The 23959-nt window shown below is 40.5% G+C and overlaps 1 protein-coding gene across 1 annotated transcript in view; it reads left to right on the forward strand.

Annotated features, from left to right (window-relative positions):
- The first annotated feature begins 17108 nt into the window (after positions 1-17108).
- Positions 17109-23959, forward strand: part of LOC135207998 (acetyl-CoA carboxylase-like) — a 460030-nt gene continuing 453179 nt past the window's right edge. Inside the window, exon 1 of the mRNA XM_064240089.1 lies at positions 17109-17641. Within this exon, the coding sequence (XP_064096159.1) occupies positions 17578-17641 (64 nt within the window). The 5' untranslated portion in view covers positions 17109-17577. The remainder of the gene's footprint in view (positions 17642-23959) is intronic.

Genomic DNA, 23959 nt, shown 5'->3' on the forward strand with positions numbered 1-23959 from the left:
TATCTGTAAGCACATTAAACCTCTGAGTTTACTTTCTTTACTCTGAGACTGGCCCTAAGCCCTAATCTTTATTTGTTCCTATGTGATATACAAACCCTCGGTCCTTTACTATAGGTATTACTTAAGGTGTAGCCTGGACATGGCCGCTTAATTCTTTAACAAGGAAATTAGGTAGTTAACTTCCAGTCCGGTCGTTGGTAGTCCCTCCGACCAGACGTAAACATTCCAATTTGCTTCTGGCCGTCGTTGCGGATAGACATATTCTCCACTGATCTCTGCCTGACTGTTTTATTGCGGTTTTCTTTCAATCCTGGTGGGATTTTTCTTTGTTATTCTTATTATTTATAAGTTATGATTGTTGTTGTGATAATGTGTTTGTGATATACTGAATCATACAAACCCATGAACTGCAATTTCTTTATAAGTTATGATCGTTGTTGTGATATTGTGTTTGATATACAGAATCATGCAAACTCATGAATCGCAACAGCCTTGTACCCTGCCCCTGGGCACTGCCCCAGGATGAGGGTAGGAAGTGGGCCAAATTCCGCGCCTCGATAGATCGATCTTCATGCCCTTTGCCCATCATGCCAGGGGCATGAGTATAACATTATTTTGTGTGCAGAGTGCTCCGTTTGGTCTATGACACAGTGGGGGAAGTTTGCCAGGAGGAGGAATACATTGGAAGACCTGTGATGAGGGTAAGACCTACCGCCACATCGAGATACTAATCTCCTCTTCCATTGTATTTACTGCTCTCCTGGCAATCATCCCGTGCTCTCTGTTGCCCCTTTCGGAAGAATCTTCATCTTCTTTCCCCTTCCATCGAGTTGGAGAGGGAAGAAGACGGGAAGGGGTGGGGGGGCAATGGTCCCAGACCTGGGGATCGCTCCATTGGGGTCCTCCCCTCACTCCGAAGTATACCTTCATACGAGGGGGAACCCCCTTTGTTAATTTCTGAACTTTTTACTTTTCCAGGTGAGGTGTTAAGACTTAGAACTAGCGTGGATTTTATGGGATGGCTATCAATCCAGGCTTGCTGTTACACCTCAATAGAGGTGCCTGCAGTGCACATGGTCTGGTCTCATCACCCAACAAATGTATTACCTATGGTAGTAATGGGGACCAGACCACTTTTACAGCATATCACTTGCTAGTTCCTGTCCCTGCAGTGCCAGACGTTCCAGCCTGTTCTTTCCTCTGTACCTACACCTGCTTCTGCTCCTGTCTCTGGACCTATCCATGTACCAGCCCCTGGACCTGATGAGTCGTCTGCCGCCCCTTGGGGAACCCTGACAACTCTACAGCACAAGCTGTTGAGAGGAAGGCGAAGAAGATGAAGAATCCAAGGAGTGCTGTCGTCTTCAACTTCGTCTTTGTCCTCATCATCATCGTCATCACCTGCCGCTCCTCACCTCCCCCTTCGGAAGCTCCATGGCATTCGAAGGGGAAGGCAGCTTCTCCACCCCAGAAGAAGCCTCGTTTCGAGACTTCTTAGGGTCTACCTCCTCCGTTTGGGGAGGGAACAGTTGGCTCTCTCACTGGCTCCCCTGCTTCTTCGGAAGTGGGGCCCAAGACGCTGTCCACAGGGACCAGGGTCTTGAGAACCGCTGGGACTTGAACCAAGGTTTGTTCTCCAGTCTCTGTTCCCAAGGGCGCTTCTCGAGGGACAAGGACCGTGTTGGAATCTCGTTTGTGAGAATCTCCTAATGTACAACCACCTAAGGGAGGACATACATCCACATTAAAGGAAGGGGAGTTCTCTCCTCACCATGGCAGTGGCATGGGGCGAGAGTAGGGACTGTGCCATGGCTCAGACCCACCTGTGAAGACCAAGCTTGATTATTCTTCTGGAGGCAGGATCGATGTCCCTGTTCTTCAGAGCAAGGCATCTGGAGAAGCTAAGAGGAGGTCCCCTTACAGCCCTCTTCACACCAGGTATTTGGCTACAATGAGGACTGGGGTGCGTCGTGAGAATGATGCTTGGCCTCACCAGGCAGGGAGCCAGGTCTCTGCTAGCAGCGCTGCTGTTGGCAGAGGCGCTGCTCTCACCAGCACTGCTGCCAGTGCTGGTTGCGGGACTGGCAGAGGCACTGCTGCCAGCCTTGCTACCATCCTGCTGGTGGCACTGCTGCCGGTCCTGCTACCAGCACTGCTACAGCACGGCGAGTACCGCTGTATTTTTCTCGGGAAAGCGTTTCGTTTAGGCGATTGCTCTCTTCTAGACCCATGCCCTGTCACCATTGGTGCAAGGGTGCTGCTCACTCCCCTGGCAGCAGCGCTGCTAGAAGTGAAAGCATCCGATCCTCCTCTCCTATTCCCTCTACTTCCTCGGACTAAACTTGGAAGGGTGAGGTAAATAGTAGGAATCCTTGGGAGTGTGCTCCTCAGGATTCAACCTCAATGGCCTATGTTCCTGGAGGGGTTTTAGGACCCCACCGGTCATATGCCCGTGTCGTTGAGCAAGATTCAAAGGATCTGGTGAGGTTCTCCCTCAGGGGAGAGTTGATCGGGAGGACCAGTCTCTTGAAGGACTCAAAGGTCCTATACCGAGAGACTTGGACACCCTGAGATTCAGAGGACTTTTTTCAGAGATCGTAATGCTGATATGTCAGCATAATGATCTTGGGGGAACGACCACGGCCTCCTCTACTGACTCGAAGCCTTATTGGGACCCAAGGGGGAACCCAAGGTCTGGACTGGGCTGCCGTGGTCGGATCTGGCCAAAAGTTTATTGGAACAGATGAATGTCCTTGTCCCTGGACAAGAGAATTCATTAAGTCCAATTATTAGGCTTAGCAACTTCCCCCTCCTCTACCTGCCAGAGGCGTAAAGTTGGTGCACGATCTAGCCAGGCAGGGAGCAGCGCTGCTGCTATTAGGGGCACTGCTCCCACCAGCACTGCTGCTAGCAGAGGCACTGCTTCCATCAGTGCTGCTGCTAGCAAGGGTGCTGCTACTGGCAGAGGTACTGCTACATCCAGCTTTGCTGTCAGTCTGGGTACCAGGCCTGCTAACACACGCACTCGGAGAAACCTCTATCGACAACCAGGTAACCTGGACCCGGTTTTCCTGGGTCCCAGTCTGTCGCTGCATCACCTGATGAGTGAGAGAGTCTCTCTCGACAGGAAGCAGTGACACTGGAGACTACTGTAATGGCAGCTCTGCAGGCAGTCTCCTGGATAGACTTGTGATCCTTCACAGTGGCTAGAGTCACTGCTTCCCCTGGGGTCCTTGTCCTGGGTGAAAACTTAGCATTCAGGAGACTGTACCTGTCTGGAGGTAGGGGTTTCCTACCTAGCACCAGCTAGCTACCTGCAAACAACTTGGCCTGGAGTCGGTACTGGCTTTAACAAGGACCCCTAATGGATTCCACCTTTCTCTTATCAAGAACAGGTGGATGCTACGATAATCAATCACAGGGCTTTCTCTCACTGGCTCTCCCGCTGCTTTGGAAGTGGGAACTGAGATGCTGTCCCCTGGGACCAGGGTCTCGGTGGGCCTCTGGAGATTGAACCAAGATTCGTTCTCCAGCCTTTGTTCCCAAGGGCACTGCTTGAGGGACAGGGACCATGTTGGAATCTCGTTCGAGAGAATCTCCAGATGTACGACCACCTAAGGGAGGACATACATCTACAGTCAAGAAAAGGAAGTCTCTTATCGCCATGCCAGTGCCAGGGAGTGAGAACAGGGGCTGAGCCATGGCTCAGACTCACCCATGAAGACCTAGCTTGGTTCCTCTACAGGGGCCAGAGTCGATGTTGCTGTTTCTCGAAGCAAGACACCTGGAGAATAACAGGTCACCTGTTCATCTCTCTTTACTCGAGGTTTCGGCCTTGAAAGAGGGGTGGGATGCTTTGTGAAGATGATTCATGTCCTCGCCAAGCTACTAGCAGTGTTGCTGGTGGCCACAGTTTTGGTAGCCAAGGCTCTGGTAGCCAAGACACCGCTAGCCGTACTGCTGCTACAGCAAGGAGAGAACCATACAGTGGGGCCCCCATATTCATGTTCTCCGGATTCGCGGACTCATCCATTCACGGATTTCTCTCTGGACCATATCTACCCATTATTCGAGGGAAATTCGCCTATTTACAGTATTTTTTTTACGAGAAATATCCAGAAATTCCTGTTTTTTTTTTATCAATTTCATGATAAAATGCACTTTTTGTGATAAAACAATTTAAAAAACCAGGTATAAAAATTTTTAGTGGGTTTTTCTTAGTTTTACCTACCAAAATAGGCTGTTTTCAGCATTTTATAGGAGTTCTAACTATTTGCGGGGGTCTGGTACACATCCCTCGTTAATACAGGGGGACCACTGTGTATGTACATCAGGAAAGCACCTTGCCAATGCAATCGTGCTCTCCTAGACCCGTGCCCTTTCTGTCACTGCTTGTTGACACAAGGACGAGGCTCATTCCCCTGACAGCAGTACTGTTAGAGGGAATGAGAGCATCCGAAACTCCTTTCATATTCCCTCTACTTCCTCGAGCTACAATGGAGGTATAAGATGCTGTAGAAGTTGTGTTGGACTGGTCCCCAGGATTCTTTACATAGAGAAGAGGGGCGGGGGCAAGGGTGATAGAGACCAGTCATAGACTTTTCTCCCCTGAACAGTTTCTTATCCAGACTTGGTTCAAGATAGAGACAGCACGAACAATGTTTGCCTCTAACAGGAAGAATTACTTCAGTCTGATGGTAGACTTGAAGGATGCGTATTTCCAGATACCCATCCACAAATCCTGCCGCAAGAACCTCTACTTCGTCCTTGCAGAGACTGTCTACCAATTCAGAACACTGTTTCAGACTCTTGACCGCTCCTCAGGTGTTCACGAGAGTGTTAGACCTGGTCATAGCTTGGGCGCATTTGCATGGCATATGTCTTTTGAGGTATCTCGACGATTGGCTGGGCCTAGTGAACTCCTGTTTGACGGTTTTTACAGGACAGGAATTGACTCCTTGAGTTTTACTGGGATCTGAAGACATGGGTAAATAACGAGAAGTCCAATTTCGAGCCCAAGTAGAGGACGTGGTACCTGTGCATGCTGTTAGTCAAGAGTTCCCCTTGAACTCTAGTACCAGCATGCTCAGGTAGGCAGTGACACAGTTCCTGTCTCGATAGGAACAGCCTGCTTGGCTGTGGCTCATCGTGATATATCACCTGTCATCTCTCGAAGAGTCAGATGCATTGACCGAGGCTGGGACACACACCGTAAGCAGTTGCAAACTGCAGAGGTGCAAGAACTTCACGACAAACACCTTCAAATCAACGTCCTGAAACTCAAGGCAGCTTTCTTGGTTCTCCAAGAGGTTTGGGAACGTATTGATAGGACTCAGTGGTGTTGATGATCGACACTACAGTAGTGGCACACGTCAACAAGCTAGAGACTACCTCTCTCGAGCTTCATCTTGACAGTGCAGGTGATCAAGTGGGCAACAGCACACTCGATAGAGCTGTCAACCAGTTGCATTCCAAACAGGAGGAATGTAATGGCAGACAAGCTCATCCACCAGAATCAGGTGGTAGGGACCGAACGGTCTTTTCACCAAGACATGGTAGAAAGGTTGTCAGCCTTTGGGGGTGTCCAGTCATAGACTTGCTTGCCAGCCGGCTCAACAGGAAGCGAAAGACCTTCTGTTCCATTGTTTCGGACCCATAGGCAGCTACAGAGGACGCATTCCAACATCTGTGGGACATCCTCGAAGTTTACTCCTTTCCCCCTTTGTTTCCTGATTCGAGCAGTGATCGGCACGCTAATCACCCCAAATCTTGGAGGACTCTGGTGGCACTCAAATGGCCGAGGCCATTTGACTCCCGACCTACTGGCTCTTCTGTCTGAGAAACTGAGAGAGATACCCCCATTGCAGAACTGCTGTGCCAGCCACAGGCCGAACGGTACCTTGTCATTCTCTGTCTTCATGTCTGGGAGCGTATCAGGACAATTACCCCCCGTGGATAATTACCCCTCGAGGACAATTACCCCTGAGGACAACTACCCCCTAGGATAACTACCCCCTAGGACAACTACCCCCTGAACAACTCATTTTATAAATGGTTAAGCATAATTTAAATGAAACTGATAAAATATAGTTTAAAGTATTTTTAATGTATACAAATACATTTACATACAAAATTCTTACAAGAAAGTTGAAAAAGTCATAAAAACATTAAAACAAAAAGTAAAAAGAAATAGTTTAAAAATGCAGATTATCTGGTAAAAGAGCATATATTAAAGGAACTGAACGATTATTTATCAAAGCATGAATCGTGTATAATTGTAAAAATATCCGAGGCACTGTTTTGAACATTCCATCTAGCGACCAACGTGACACTTAACATAGGTAATCCAAGTTTTTCTGTGTTCTGAAGATCAAAATTCGTCTCTCAACGTGCCCAGAGCCAAAAAGTAGAAAATCTTGACCATCTTGTGTTTTGGTATGCTCATCTGTTAAAACAATTCTTGGGCATTTAAAGGCAATGGCCGTGAGCGAGATAAACGTTGTCGATGGCGTCTAATATTACGTCTTAAATGATGAATCAGTGGTAGGTTTGCTCCCGTTTCTTCATCAATGGTTCCACAAGCCTCAGAAAGTATTTGCTGCGCTGTTTCTTCTGTATTGATGGCTCGCATATTGACTCTTTGGATAGTTTTCACAGCTTCAATTTTCGCTTTAGATGGTGCATGGGTGTGCTTATGAAGAGTACCAATAACTTCCCTTCATTGAATATGAACTTTTACCTTAGCTTTGCAACTGGCTTTGTTTCTTCTTTCTTCAAACTCAAAAGACAACACCATTTGCCAAGTCTTTCTGCGTAACATATATATATCCATCAAGCACTAGTCTGTCTTTTCCTCTAGAACTTCTGATAAATGCCATGTTGCTTAGGAGATCTTGGCTGTTTCACTAAATGTCAAGAAAAGAAATACATGACAAGAACATAAATAAAGAAATTCGTCTTGAAATCATTTTAGAAAATTTAAGTTTATAAACAATTTCAGAAACTATTTAATTGTACTTAGGAGTAATTTACAGAGCAAAGACAGTTTAAGGAAAAATGTTTTTGTATACAATGAGAGTAACGTCACTTTAAGTAATTCTAGTCTGTTAACCATTGTTAACCATTTAGGGGGGGGGGGGGGCTAGTTGTCCTAGGGGGTAGTTGTCCTAGGGGGTAATTGTCCTCAGGGGTAATTGTCCATGGGGGTTAATTGTCCATGGGGGTAATTGTCCTTTGACCCATCTGGGTGATAACCATCATCTCTTGTGAGAGCGAGACTATTTCTGTCTGAGCAAACAGATGGCAGGATGCCTCAGACAGCCTTCTGCAGGGTACCAGGGAAAGTGAGCCATCTTCTGTGGTTGGTGTCGTAGATAGGGTATCTCTCCGGTCAGAGCCACTCTTCAACAGGTTGTGGATTTCGTCCTCTCCCTTCCCTAGAGAAGCTCTCTCCCGTGTCAACTGTAAGACTACAGAGCTGTACTGGCCCTAGTCTTGAAGCTGAAGGGTATTGATATCTCGTCTTAAATAGTTGATAAATAGTTTGCCATCCCATGGGCTCGAACCACAGAACAAGACCTCAGGACTGCAGCGATGCACCTTAAACCACACAGCCATCAAGGGACCTATGAGATAATGAACTTATTATCAACTAAAAAATTCCCCTTCAGTTAACAAATATAAAAATATATTCATTCCGAGGTAGAGTGAATTGGGTATTAAAAGACATTTGTAGCTTATTGCTTGTATGTGAATCATGGCGATGTGATAAGATTAATGTCATAATATGGCTACGTGCTGCAAAAACACTACACGGTTAACATGGTAGAGGAGGGTTGATACCAATTCTAATTTCAAATACTACCTGAATTCAACAGTGATTTGTAGATGGGAGTCAGTATCAACTTATACCTCCCTTGATGGGTGTATGGTTTAAGGCCCATCACTGCAGTCCTGAGTTCTTGTTCCGTGGTTTGAGCCCATGGGACAGTGAACTTATAATCAACTAAAAAATTCCCCTTCAGTTAACATATATGAAAATATATTAATTCCAAGGTAGCGTGAATATATATATATATATATATATATATATATATATATATATAATATATATATATATATATATATATTATTCAGAATAACACTTCGTCTCCTCCCAGAAAATACAATTACATTGAAAATTTAGGCCTTGACTAGAGGATGAGGGGTTTGAACAAAGAAAAAAAGTTGAAAACTAAACTAAACTAAAAAAAAATTGAAAAACTATGGCATAAGGCCAGTTTTACTGAAGAGGGAGGAATTTTCATAAAAGCCTGACTCTAGTTTTAAAAGCACTATATTTACATAAATTTACAGAGGTCCAGGAACATAAGGGCAGGTGATACTGCTTTTCAGTCCACCCGAACACGTGGTGGGAGCAGTCCAGCCACGCTTTTAGGGAAATTGCATAACGGATCGAAATTGCAAGCTTCGAAGGATGTCTGCAAATAGAGGTCATAGGCATATGGCAGGGGACACACGATGGTGAACTTTACTCTCTATATTCTCTCAATCAAAAGGCCACTCATGGGGGAATGAAATGACTGGGAAATTTACACAGCAGAAACTATTTCATGGCTTAAATTCACTAAGGGAATGTTACTAGTATCACAGGGGAGTAATTACAGAATTGAGCCCAGATGGCGAAGGGGAATGAAACACTACACAAGTTACCTTGGAAAATGGAATGAAATACAGACAAAGAGAAAAACAATTCCCTGGTTGAAATGGAATTTCCCTTACAGTACCTTAGAAATAATGCTAGTTGTCTTCTCCTTGAAGTCTCGACACTATGGACTTTTAAAATATACTTGGGCTTCCCAAAGCATGGGAAAACCAGGCCCAGGAGGGGGGTGGAGGTAGCGGCATCTGGTAAGGGGCCAATGGTCTGACCTCGGCGAGGTCTCGTCTTCTTCTGAGGGCTCCTCTCCTGGGTTCAAGGCCTTTTGAAGTTTTCTGGTAAGTCCTCCTACAGTCCCTGTGTTGAGGGTAATTCCAACAACGAATGGGAGAAGAGATAGCTTTTCAAAAGAAAAAGGAGAATGGATTCCTCCAAAGTCAAAGGGGCAACTTTTATAGATGCCTCAAACTTGGGTAAAAGACTGTTTCTTTCCTTGGTTCTGCTTAAATCTTGAACAATATATATATAATATATATATATATATATATATATATAATATATATATATGTATGTATGTATCATAATATACATACATACATCCACGCCCACATGTTGAGTTCCTTGTAGGTCATATTTGATAATGAACCCTGAAGCAGAAAGTAATTGTAGTATTTTTGTTTTTTATGTCACCAAGATAAATAGATAGACGCATTATTTGCTCGTTAATATCAGTGCTATAAATAAAGATATGCACTTATGGTGCTCTTTAATACAGAGATATCTCACTTGAAAATATGGTAATTTAAATTTCTAATATGTTGAAAGCCTTCCTTAAAGAAACAAAAGTAACAAAAAGGTAGTGAAATATTTTTGGCAATTAATATATTGAAGTAAAAAAATGAAATAAAAAAGGCCACGAAACTGGATTGGGTACGTGATTCTTTGCAGAGTGGTAAAAGTAAAGTCACCATGAATCAGCCTTCTATAAAGGCGTTTTTGCTGCATGGAAGGAAAAAGAGGAGCGCAAAAAGTTGATAACCTTTGAGTTTTTTCTCTTCATTTTGTGTTGGTGGCAATTCTTCGCTGAGTTGGAGGGTGCATCAGTTAGGCCTTTAAACTTATGATTTTTAGCCGGTCGCTTACGACATATATTGGTAGATATAATTGTGCTTAACCATCGTGATGCTTTTTTCAGCGGCATCGCGTCTCCCACGACTTGAGGTCAAGCAGTTACGTACTTCCAACCAACTAGTTATCTCCTACACCTACAGTGTCTGCGGATAGAGGGGGCTAATTTTGGGTTGCAGGGTACAACGCTTGCATCTTGTCAATATCACCCCACCAGCATGTCCATCGCGTGAAAAAATAGGCATGGAATAAACGATCACAACGTGCTGTTATTTTATGTTTCATTCCTTTCGAACCGAACCGTGGTTTTTCTTGCGATATATATATATATATATATATATATATATAATATATATATATATATATATATATATATATATATATATATATATATATATATATACACGCACACACACACATTTAACCTTTTACATACTTATTTTTAATCATATCGGAACCACCATTTTCCAATACAAGGTAATCCATTGAGGTTTTGTTTATTCTCCTTTACAGGTAGGCCTACCGGAAGTCAAACACAAGATCTGTACAGATATAGGCCTGACATTCTCGCTGCGTTGTACTATTCCGGCAACAAATTTGTTCAGTGTAAATTACTATAAGTAATTCTAAAGGTAGGTATGAGTGAGGCATTTTGTTATTGTAGTTAAAATGTAATGAGCGAAGCGGTGTTGCTTTAGTATTACTTGTGCGTATATTACAGTGGGTAATGCTACACGCTATTATACTAATAACAAAAGACGACGAGAAATTACAATATCTTGTAGAAATTGCTCAGCGGAAAGCTGCTGACCTGCACCGCCCTGAGATAAAAATTTGTTTGAATAAAGTTAATGAATTTTCATCTCATCTACAATAATTTTCGATTATTTATTCCAGCGTATGAAGTTGTTTCTGTGGACACCTTTGCTTATACTTGATGATCAAGACATTTTAGCGAAATTTTGCAGGCTAGATGTTGCTAACCGAAGAAATTTCAAACTTTACCTGGCTGAGCACGTAAATTTTGCCATTTTTGTTAAAGTTCAGTTTCGTCTTTTGTTATTTTCCCAATTGATAGTTGATTATTTTTAATCATTTATCTCTCCCCGTTTACCGTGGTTCTGTCAAAGATGTAAACCCGAAAAAAAAAAAATAAAAAAAAAAATATATATATATATATATATATATATATATATATATATATAATATTATATATATATATATATATATATATATATAGATTCTATATATATATATATATATATATATATATGTGTGTGTGTGTAGCTACGTATGTTTTATCAGAGGGCAAAAACGAGAGAAACCGAAGGACGGGGTCGGGGGAAATCTAATAAAACATCTTTTTACTGCATTTCCTTTACGCATCGTCAGTCAGCAGTAACAGTGAATCCGGAGGGAGCTTTTACGATTCTTCCGTTGGAGTCCACCATGTCTTGGAAAACTACCTTGCAACTCATTTTCCTTTAAATTTTCCTAGATTGGGAAAACGTTCAGTAACACGATGAACCTTGAGTTAACTTTCTAATGGTCATCACTAAGAAATTAGGATTTTATTTCTATTCGTACCCAAATCTAAATTTTTTTTTAAAGTACTCTGACCTTCTTAAGGCAAGTTTTTATATATCTTGAACGAACGAGTAGTGAATGTGGTACAGCCGACAGATTTCACTGGAATAAAAAAGGGAGAAAGGGAGAGAGAGTCCTACGAAAACGTTGCTCAATATTGTTTAAACGTGTCTAGCGAATTATTTATTTAATATAAAACTGAAAATACCTTTACAGCAAGAGATTGTACTTACCTATAGTGAAAGCGGACTCTTAAATCTGAGATGAAATTTTAAGGAATGAGAATAAAGCATTGGTTCATAGACAGCCTTCATAAATTTGGGAGAATGGTCTGTTTGCGTGAATTTGCAAGAAGATAAAAATGTTCAAGATGACAATGAATTACGATTAAATCAGGACCCGCCTGGTGTACTAAATGACTGGCGTCGGACGGTCCTCCAAAATACGTACACGAGGAAAATGATAAAGAGCTGAGGACCCCGATTGTCCGTCCGCACTTTTTCTGTCCACCCTCTGATCTTATAAACTACGTGAGGCTGGAGGGCTGCAAATTGCTATGCTGATTATCCACCCTCCAATCATCAAACATACCAAATTGCAGCCCTCTAGCCTCAGTAGTTTTTATTTTATTTGTGGTTTAAGTTAGCTAATGATCTTGCATCTGGCAACGCTATAGGTGCCAACAACGCAGGCCACCTCGGGACCGTGGCTGAAAGTTTCATGGGCGCCGCGGCTGAGAGAGTTATGGGCCGTGGCCGAGCGTGTTTTCTTTTATGAAGGTTCAGGAGACACGAGAAGTAAAAGAATTGCATTTTAGCTTGACTCGCCTGGAGAAGTCACTAGATGATGGAACCAAGACGTTTAAATTTAAACGGAAACGACCAAACAAAGCCAAAAAAGGCATAAAACTGGGTGGTTCTTGTTGCATCAGGAAGTCTGCGGTAACGAGTGGATTGTTACAAATGTCCCACTTTCGTTTAGGATGAATTGCGCACAAAATTGGTTGATATTCGCTAAACATCCGCAATCAAAATTTTGTGCTGCTCAAAAATCTCGGGAACGGAAAAGGTGCCTCTGCGGATAAATTGCCGACGTGTGCGGATGTTGGCCGACTGATACAAGCATGTATCACGAATATTGCGGATGTTTAGCGAATATCAACCAGTTTTGCTCGCAATTCATCCTAGGCGCCAGTGGTACCGGGCCTTAATTAAGACAATTCTAAAGTCAGGCTTGTTTGGGTCCTAGCAACAGCTCCTCTTAGGGCAGCATCGTCCTTCCCCCGGAAATCATCGTTAGCATCTCTCTCTCTCTCTCTCTCTCTCTCTCTCTCTCGTGATGAAAGCTTTTTAAATTTAATGCAGGCTTTGACCACTACAAGATCACCTTCCGTTTGTCGTTGACTTTATGGAAGAAGACCAAACAGGCAACATTTCGACGATGGTCTGAATCGTAACGGAGGACATCGGTGGCACAGAGAAGGGAAACATTAATTCTAGCAAATTGACTGAGACGAAGACCCAGGCGACACCTCAAGAAGAGTATATCTAGATCCCCGGCAGCGTAAAAGTTATATTTTTCCAATAGCTGTGTAAAATATTCGAGTCGTATGGTATTCCGAATTGCTAGTTAAGTTTTATTTATGAAAAGTGAATCTCAGAGTGGAGTATTGGTGGGAGATCGGCTAATCAAGTATAGGCCTCAGCTTCCATGGAAATGATTCTATCTACAGCTCTGTCTGGTGTAAAAGATGCACTTTGCTTTCTGTGGAAGTGAATGGTTTGAACAAGTTAACAAAGTAAAGTTAAGTAGAGGAAATTTGATTGCTATAGTAGATTCTCATCACCAGTGCATTTCATGTCTAGGTCAGCCCCTGGTTGGCTGTTGATAAGCCAATGACAGGGCTGGAAACTTTCAGTCTCTCTCGAGAGTTCACAGGCAGGATGTATGTTCCATCTCTCCTGAGGTATACGTCTTTCAGGAGAGGTGGAACATCCTGCCTACGTGAACTTTCTCGAGAGACTGAGAGTTTCTAACCCTGTCATTGGCTTATCAACAGCCAATCGGGAGCGTCGTAAGGGAAGGGCCTAGACATCAAATGCACGGTTGATGTGAATCTACTATAGTTAGCGAATCCATAGATGTTATGGAAAAAATAAGAATGCCTTTATAATAATATTGCAGAATGGGATTTGCAACAATATATACAAGAAAGGGACGGATTATATCTTTCTTGACTACAAGTTACCGCGCAAGCAAAATCCTTTCCGCAGTCCTTTTAACTCTCGAATTAAGGCCGCGCAATTTACAAATTGGGTATTGCATAGACTGTTGTTATGTAAGCTACCGCGTCGTAGAATTCTTAAAAGGGTCTTTTTACGTAAGTGGGCAAATATCACCAACCAGTGCTGCCTCTTTATATCCTGTTTGCCGGTGAAAAGCTCCGAGTTTAAACATTTGAAGGTCAGTATCCAACAGGGACATCTGTTCGTATGGACCATGATGGTCCAAGGAGAACATACTGCGCAAACCACATAGCATTTGTTGACAATCTTTTCTTTCTCTCAAGTAGTGACCTCAGTGGTCGCCTGAGAGCGACATCGCACACGTAGTACTACAGGCATATAGCAAAAGCAACTCGAAACTGTTCACTGTTATCTGGGTAAGCAACGCGATGCAGTACCTTATTGTATGATTAGGACCTTGCTTTAATTCTCTAGTGGTCCTGCCCTTTTCGTGAACTTGACGGTTTTCTTATACACACACACATTTGTAATTGTAATAGCCACAGTGCTCTCTTAACATCTTGAATTCTTCACGCTTTTTTTTCTTTCTTTCTGATACGCTTGTCGCTACAAAGCCTTAAGATCCAATTGTAAGAAATGTGAAGAAATTATGATGTCCGGTAGCGGGAAACGAACCCGCGTTACCATAATCATGACAAGGTCACACAAACACACACACACATATATAGGCGCATTAATACTTGATCTGTCAAAAGGAAAGTCTTACATCAAATGGGTCTACTTGGTTATTGTGTATGCATTCGTAATGGTATCGTCAAAAAGGAAATTTATTTTCAGTAATTATAACCAAGAAAAATTAATATGTTACTGCCGTCAGCTCAATTCGTAAAATAAACAGATACTCAGATATAACTCTTTTAGAAACTGTTCATGGATAACGTTAACTTTTTCTTGAACCCAATTTTCGTCACTGCTATCACTTCCGAACCTTTGCAATTTGACTGCGCTCCTTGAGCCCAAACCGTGACCAATGTCGGTTCTGTCATGCTCACTTGATGTCTGACGTTCTTGCAATGCTTTCGTGTTCGTTGGTTCCGTAAACTTCACAAACCTGCTTCTTCTTCTTCGTATGCCATGAAGTACTTTAAGTGCTTTTACTGTTAGTTTACAGTTTGCATACTATATATATATATATATATATATATATATATATATATATATATATATATATATATATATATATACGCCGTATCGTGCTTCTAAGTAGTCAGTAGGATCCACAGTAAGTAATGTGGATCCTTCTACACAAACACACTCACGGATCTAAGGCCAAATACATGCTGAAAATTGTGGTTCCAGTATGTATAATATATATATATATATATTATATATATATATATATATATATATATATATATATATATATATATATATATATATATATGATATATATATATATATATTATATATATATATATATATATATAATATATATATATATATATCATATTATACACATTTGGCCTTAGATGCCACATTTAATTACGTTACGTGAAATGGTGGGCTTATAAACAGATTTCAAACTTGGGGCTTGGCCACAACTCTGCATCATGATTTTCATAGTCTTGAAATTGCAGGAAACTGAGGCAGACTTTTCTTTCTTTGGCGCTTTAGTACTTTCCACCATTTGCTCTTAGAGGAAAAGTCAGTTAGTGATGCTCGAAACTCAATTCACCTATTCATCTTAGAGCCAAAGAGACTTACCTGCGAAGGAAAAAAATAGGCCTGTCACTTGAAACTCAGGAAAACAAAAAGAACCAGAGTTTCATCCCTGTTGGTTGAATATTTCCCCAGTTATAAAGGGCCAAAGTTAGGGTTTTCGTGTACTCCGGGTGGCTGGGCTTTACTATAACCGCCAACTACTGTGGCGGTTGTTACCAAAGCTTTGCATCAAGCTAAACTGTATAATGTGATAAGTGATTTGTTAAAAGAAAAGTGGGAAGATGTGCGCCAACGAGCATCACAAGGCCACCTTCCAAAGACAGTTTCTCCCTTCAGGTTAACCTATTGAATGCTACAGTACTGAATGGAAGTAGACAGAGAACCCATATTGTGGCAGAGGACGAGGCTTAGTTCCAGCACCATCAAGGAGGGGGACAAAAATGAAGCACCTCATAAATGAGAGAAATGCGCGAATTAGGGTTGACTGAACCCTCAAAAAACCGTGAACAGCTCAGAGGAGGAAAGAATATCTTGCATTTAAGCTATGCTTTGAGATGCGATATTCATTTAATTTAAGTTTCCAACGAAACAAATGAACAATTGATAGGTAAAGGAGACAGAGCAACAGGAAGAAAGTGAGACATTTGATTTGAATTTGACTAAGTTACAGGATCCCCATTCAAAAGCGTGATAGATGGTTGATGGTTCAGTACTACAAAAGGGGGTCTGGTATAATTCGAAGAGAAATGCGAAGGGCTTCATCGTCAATGAAAACTTGGTTAAGAGAAGAGGGAGCTGAAGAAAGTCACTGAAAATGGGAAGGAAGACAAGGTGACAGAGCAGAACGCTGAGAACATCTGCTAGAGATGGAAAAGGAGCAGTTGTTGCTATTTCAACAACAACGGGAACCAACTAACTTGATTAAATTTAAGTTAACCAAGGAAAAGAGAGATGCCTGCCAAGCAGATCCTTGTAGTACCAGACTCTCTCAAATGCCCTAAGAGGCCATTTGTAACTACATATGAGTCTCCAATGAACCACAGAGATCGCAAACTTCACTGAGATAGAAAAGACCGCCAGCCGATTTAAAGAAGGCAATTTATAAGGCATTTGGTAGTTGTTTCACATCATGATCTAAGTGACTCATGGCCCTCTTTCATTGCATTGATTATTTTTCCTATTCACATTTCAACTTGTTCGTCTTTTATTTATTTATTTTTTTTTTGAGAGGACTAAAAAAGGACGAGAGTAATACTTTGATTCCTAGTTTGGCACCCAGACAAGCCACTGCCATCATACCCTGACGCAAACCCCTCCTGGTTGATGGATGGTAGACTTGTATGCTTTCTTGCATAGGACTTTATTTTAGTAATATATTACGCTGATGCTGACGAGGTACTTTATCCACTAGCCCCATCTAGGCCAGGCCCGACGGAATAGAGAAAGTTTTGAAGATAGAAAAACTAATCGGGGCCTAATCACGGAAGAGGCCTCTAAAAGTAGGAAGGTTATATGAAAAAAAAATTAGGAAAAGAATTCCGGGGTCAATGTGTCCTCCTGCAAGAAGAACTGATGATGTATAGTCTTACTTTGTTCAAATCCTAACTAACTGCTGCTTCATTAAAGAAAGCAGGAAGAAACAAGAAAGCGTTCAAGGACGAGAAAGCCTTGTGTCTACTAAAACAACCAGTGAATGACCGCGGAACCCGGTGGCACCACCTCGCACCACCGCCACTTGTCGAACCAGAACGCAGCCAAGCTGGTCGTCAGTCCACCCGAGTTGCTGAATGGAAGTGTGAGTAGCGGGAATGTTGGGGTTGCCAGTTACCTCACTCTCCAGGTGGAAGTGGTGAGGGTGAGATGTTATGGGAAGACTCGTCGCTGTTTATAGATGTGGGCTCTATCATAGTGCGTTTATGAAAGGACAGTGATGAGTGCTAAAGGAATATAAATCCAAACCGAATAATGGTAATGTACTGGTGAGCGGTTTCAATAATTTATCAGAGCCATGAATGACATGAAGATAGCCAACAGATAAGAGGTTGAGACGGATATATACGTCGAGGAGGCATGGAAAAGGGTTGTGATACTGATAATGTGCTGTAACTGCATTTGTCCCTTTAAGTGCTGAGTCATACTCCACTGTAAGAGCTACCTCGAAAGGACAAAATTCATCGCCTCTTATAAAGCTGCAGATCGCAGACTTGTCCAGTCGCACTTAGGCTGGGCTCTCTCATGGGCAATTGGTTTGGAATCTTTGGTCAACAGAACGAAGACACTTTCTCCCAGCCTGCTGCTGGTAGGTAGGTAATCTCTCTCTCTCTCTCTCTCTCTCTCTCTCTCTCTTCTCTCTCTCTCTCTCTCTCATGTATTTACAGCTGTGTGCCGATATGCTTTGAGTATATATTACTATATTATATTATATATATAATATATATATTAGAAATAGATAATATATACATTATATATATATATATATATATATATATATATATATATGTGTGTGTGTGTGTGTATGTATGTATGATATATATATATATATATATATATATATATATATATATATTATAATATGATATATATATACAGACGTACTTATTTGTGTGTGTGTGTGTGTATTGTAAGTGATGTGATCCATGTTTGGAATAGTTATATTTATTGCAAACGTCGACAAAGATGTGTATATGTTCTCTGAAAAAAGCATCCAAAGATATCTTAGATGAATTTTAGATTTTGCTTTTATTCAACAGAATATCCATAAAATTCCTCGTGCCATCTGCTTTGCTAATTCTGAATTGAATTGTCTGCGCTATGAATTATCAGGCATAAAGGTGTGTCTCCGTCAAGTCTTAAGATTTTCCACTTTACGTAACAGCAAAGGAGGTCTCTCTCTCTCTCTCTCTCTCTCTCTCTTCTCTATCTCTCTCAGTCTTCCTCTCTCCCTCTCTCTCCTCCGACCTAGTCCTGCATATCGATTAAAGTTTTGGGTGGAATGCCTTAATCGATACGTTGATGAACTTTGCATTGAGAGAGAGAGGGAGGGAGAGAGAGAAAGCTACGCACGTGCATCTAGCGTATTCTACTGAGGAATTCACTTTCAGTTCCTGTCAGCGAAAAGAATCCGGGTAGCGCAGGAGCAGCAGCCACGTGTGTTAACCCAACCACCATTCAGACTTCTCGCAGCTCCTTTGCTGGTAATTGTCGAATTGAATGTTTGATCCCTGTAACATCGGGGATAAGAGCTCACTGCTCCGAAAAAGAAAGAGCAGAAGATTAAAAGGACACGTTGATAGAAATACAAATTTATGGATTACTCCTTTGGATATCCATTTAGCCTTCAGCATCCGAGGATAATCTAATATAAGAGCTCTTCTAAAACCAAAGTACGTGGCCTTGATTATTCACTAAGAATCGTAATCTTCCCCAAAAGGATATTTGGCTGGATTTCTTGATCAAAACGCCTCCTTGGTGAAACTATCCCCCAATATCATCGTTTTCAATTGGAGAAGAAAAGTAAGAGCATATTTGGAATCAATCGTGAAAATGTCTACTAGAATAATGCTTTCTTTTTTTCTCTACTAATAATATTGAAGACATTAGAATGGCCGGATATCCAGATCAAAACTGCACCTGGGTATAAACCATCCCTTATAAAATCTACAGAGTACAGATATGGTTCGACTTTGGTTCAGTTCTGTCCAGTAGTTTCGCCGTCTACAGTGAGCATACATATATATGTACATACATACGTAGTCCAACAATCAGCTTTACATTTAAGATATTATATATATATATGTATATATATATATAATATATATATATAGATATATATATATATTATATATATATATATATATATTCATATATAAAAAGGTATAAGTCCACGAAGGAAAGATAAACACTGGAGTAGCTGCAAGTTACGTTCCAAACTTTCGTGATTCAGTTATACATGTATATATATATATATATATATATATATATATATATATATTAAACATGTGAAATATGCATACATATATATTTAATTAAACTTTAATTAAAGGAGCCCATAAAAAGGCCAAAATATAGAGAGGAATTACTATATTTCAGAAACTGCTGTCTCTCTCTTCAGGTAGGTAATGGATGAGAAAAGTTACAGAAAAGGGAGTATTTATACCACAGGTAGCCGTTTTTTACTAAGTCACCCCTGCTGATAATTTTTCTTTAATCTTTTTAAGCATTGGATGCAAGAAGGTTTTATCTGTGATATCTGAATCCCAGGCGCCCTTTGAGATGTTCACTGCCTGTCTTTGTTTAATCAAGGCTAACTATCATCTGGCTTATGTTCCGACATTTGCTGGTTATGGTTAATTATATGGTTAGAAATAACTGAGCTCTGTTGTCCATGCTTAACTGACCGTTTATGTTGTATTATCTCTGGGAAAGTGGTTTTGATGTAAAACCATAACATTGGTCACAGTCCAGGCATGAGATTCGTATACTCCTGTGTCTTTAAGGATTGTCTTTTGTTGGACGTTAATCAGTATTTGGATAAGGTATTTGAACAAGTAAAGGCAAGAGGGTTAGATTTTCCATGAGTCTGAGTCACCCATCTTAATCCTATCCTGGTGTGGGATTTTTATGTTATTAGTGGGTGTCTCTCTGGGCTTGTCTTGAGGGGATTGGTAGAAAATTACCTTTGCTTTATGAAGACGAAAGCTGCTTTCATCTTTAAGGTATCCTGACTATATAATTGAGAAAGTAATTCATAAAGCAAACGTAATTTTCTACCGACCCCCTCAAGACAAGACCAGAGAGACACCCAACAATAACATAAAAATCCCACACCTGGATAAGATTAAGATGGTGACTCAGACTCTTGGAAAATCTAACCCTTTTATCTTTTTGCCTACCCAAATACCTTAGCTGAATCCCTGATTAACGTCCAACAATAGACAACCCCCAAAGACATAGGAGTATACGAAATCCCATGCCTGGAGTGTGACCAATCTTACATTGGTTTTCCAGGAAAATCACTTCCCCAGAGATTAATACAACTTAAACGATCAGTTAGGTATGGACAAGGGCTCAACTATTTCTAACCATATAAATAACCATAACCACAGAATAAACTGGAATTTGAACACATATAATTTATAGCAGCAAATGTCGGTATAAAAGCTAGATGATAGAGTCAGCCTTGATTAAACTAAGACAGGTAATGAACATCTCAAAGGACGCCTGGGATTCAGATATCATAGATAAAAATCTTCCTTCAACCAACACTTAAGAAGATTAAAGAAAAATTATCAGCAGGGGTGACTTAGTAAATACGACTACCTGTGGATGGATCTCTTGGTATAAATACTGCCTTTTCTGTAACTTTTCTCATTCATTACCTACCTGTAGAGAGAGACAGCAGTCTCTGAAATATAGTGCTTACTTTCTAAATCTTGCAGTTTTTATGGGCTTCTTTAATTAGATGGAATTCTGTTGTAACAACAATTTTACCAATCACACATATACTCATATCTTACTATAATTGGCGCTGTGTCTGTCTGCCTTTCTGCCATTCAATCACGGTCAAACGGCTGTCCTAATGGGCATGAAAATTGGCAGGGTTATAGTGGGGACCCCTAAGATAGTTTATAATGGGGGTTCCAAGCAACAAAAGACACCAAAGGCGCCAGAGGGGGCAGGGTGCCTTCCCCAAAATGGGCTGGTTCAGCCCGTAGACTTAACAACGTTACGGTATACGTAGTAAATACTAAATATGACTTTCGATTTTCGGTATACGTACTAAATATGATTTACTATCGAATACTGTAGGGATAAGACATCAATGGCACCAAAGGGGGTCGGGGTTGGCCAGGGTGTGACAGAGAGAGAGTGAGAGGGAGAAGAAGTGAGTGAAGGAGAGTAGAGGGGGTATTAGGGAGAAGAAAGAGGGTAAGAAACAGAGAAGGTTGGAGGAGAGAGAGAGAGAGAGAGAATTTATCGGTTGCCATTTAGAGTTACCCGGGCAGGTCAGTACAGTAATTTCTGGATGAAAAGGACAGTCAGCACAAGGTGGTGCAGGGAAGCTTCTTATATATATATATATATATATATATATATATATATAATATATATATATATATATGTATATGTTTGAGTGTGTGTGTGTGTGGATGTACAACAGGCAAGAAATGAAACAAAAGATATGAAATATCCTGACCAGTCTTGCCTTCAGTTTTCAAGACGACCGTTGCCGAGCTGCTGAATTTTCCACTATTTCAGCCGGGGTGAAATGACAAACGAACACACAGATGGCTGTAAGAGTATTCACACCTGGCAGGAAAAAGGGAGGAGCCAGAGACTCATTAACCAGCTGGTGGACTGTGCAATTAAACCGTGACAAACTAACCTCCTTGAAAGTGATGCACTTGGCAGACCTCTTTGAAATAGATAGATCGGGTTGATACATTCCCTGGGCTAGTTTCCATATTCTTACGAAAGTTTTCTTGATAAAATTAGATGAAATTATTTCCAAGATCCTATTGAATAAAAAGAAAGGTTATTTTGCATCTGCCCAAAATGACTGAATGATTTCGATAGCATGAACGAAAATTGTACTTTCCTCTTGAGCATATATTATACCTTTTTCTATGCCGTTCCATTCTATATTCTATGGAGTTTGATACACGCATCTTTTTTCATTGTACAATTTTTTTAAATGCTGCTTTTATTCCAAATTTCTCAAGAAGGTGGTAATATATTGAAATTCTTACTGTATGGTTGCGTGACCGGGTTTCTTTTATTTATTTTTTTGTTATATGCGTAATCTAATAGTCTGGGGACATTACAATTTTTTTGTTTATATCCTTAGTCTTACAATTTTTTGCTTGTATTCCTTATGTAAAGCCGTGGTCCCGTTGCTGAATAACCACTGATTCCATGCACCTTAAAAACACCATAAAAACAAACAAACAACTTATGACACCCAATTCATCCTCAATATACTCGGGGCGACACATACGTAACACTCTCAGAAACATGGCTGTGCAAACTTATTCCTTTTACTTTATTGATTTGGCCAGAAAAATGTTTATAGGCAGAATGACTGGTAGGTTTTCTGTACAGTGCGGCAAGGTTGCAAATCACTTTATGGAACCGCCCCTTACCCCTTTTTCCTGTCCGTGCGAATATTTTCTTGCGATTTGCCTGTTCGCTTGTCCTGTCAGCCTAGCATGTATTATGTACATTTCTGCTGCTATGAATCAGACATCTTGAAGATGTCTTTGAAAACTGAAGGTGAAACCAGTCAGGGATATTCCTTCTGCTTTATTTCTTCTCGGTGACATACATGTATATGCATCACCTAGACCGTGATGTGCATATACTAACTGTCACGTATACTGGTGCTTTCAAGCAAGCACACGTATAATTTATATGTGTGTATATATATATATATATATATATATATATGTGTGTGTGTGTGTGTGTGTGTGTATATATATATATATATATATATATATATATATATATATATATATATATATATATATATATATATATATAAATTACACATATACATATTATAATATATATATAGTATATATATATATATGAAGAAGCCAGGTACTATGTCGCTACCTCTAAGTAAATGGGGATACAATCCACAATGAAATAAATTCCTCTTGTAGTTTAAATATATATTCTTGTATAGGATTAGAGCTTTCGACCATCAACTGTGGTCTTGTTCACTAAAGACACTTTAGTGAACAAGACCACAGTTGATGGTCGAAAGCTCTAATCCTATACAGAAACTATATATTTTTAAACTACAAGAGGAATTTATTTCATTGTGGATTGTATCCCCATATTATATATATATGTATATATATATATATATGGGATATATATATATATATATATATATATATATATATATATCATAATATATAAATTACACATATACATATTACGTGTATACACGGTTAATTACGTTAATGAGTTACGTATTGGAATGACTTTCCTTGCACTTACCGTTAACATATATAAAATGTCAATTAAGGCAGAAATGCAGTAAATACTTGAATCAAGAAACATTGACTTGAATTACTAATGGAAGGTCGCTGGTATAAAACTTAATCAATAAAGGACATCAGTTTATTGATTGCAGCCAATTTAAATTACCCCAAGAAAATGACGGAAAGGGTTCAAAACGAATAATCAAATGAAATCCCAGATAATGTTAGTAGCAACTCAAAATACTAATTCTGGAGTTACTGAATGCATTATGGATACAAACATTCACACAACGGTTCTAAGTCCCTTTTAAGAACTTCTTGCAATAGCTGATTTTCAATGAACGTTGAATGTTAATTAATCTGCCCTGATACTGCAGAAGGTCATCGAAGCAAGAGGGAGTAATAGGGCTTTGAGGCTGACATACACGTCCTGGAAGTAAATCATTCAGATAACAACTCGTATATAAGATCGTAAGAGATCTCTCACTTGCAATGAATTATCACACTGGAGGGTGTTTTGATTTTTACTGAGCAATGATTAATTTAACTGGATGTATAATTCATGAAGGAAATCGGCATACTGGGTTTTTCCACAAGGGATGCTTGAGGAGAGATGGAAATCTTGA

The sequence above is a fragment of the Macrobrachium nipponense genome, chromosome 34 (genome assembly GCF_015104395.2).
Source record: "Macrobrachium nipponense isolate FS-2020 chromosome 34, ASM1510439v2, whole genome shotgun sequence".
In the NCBI taxonomy this organism is placed as follows: Eukaryota; Metazoa; Arthropoda; class Malacostraca; order Decapoda; family Palaemonidae; genus Macrobrachium; species Macrobrachium nipponense.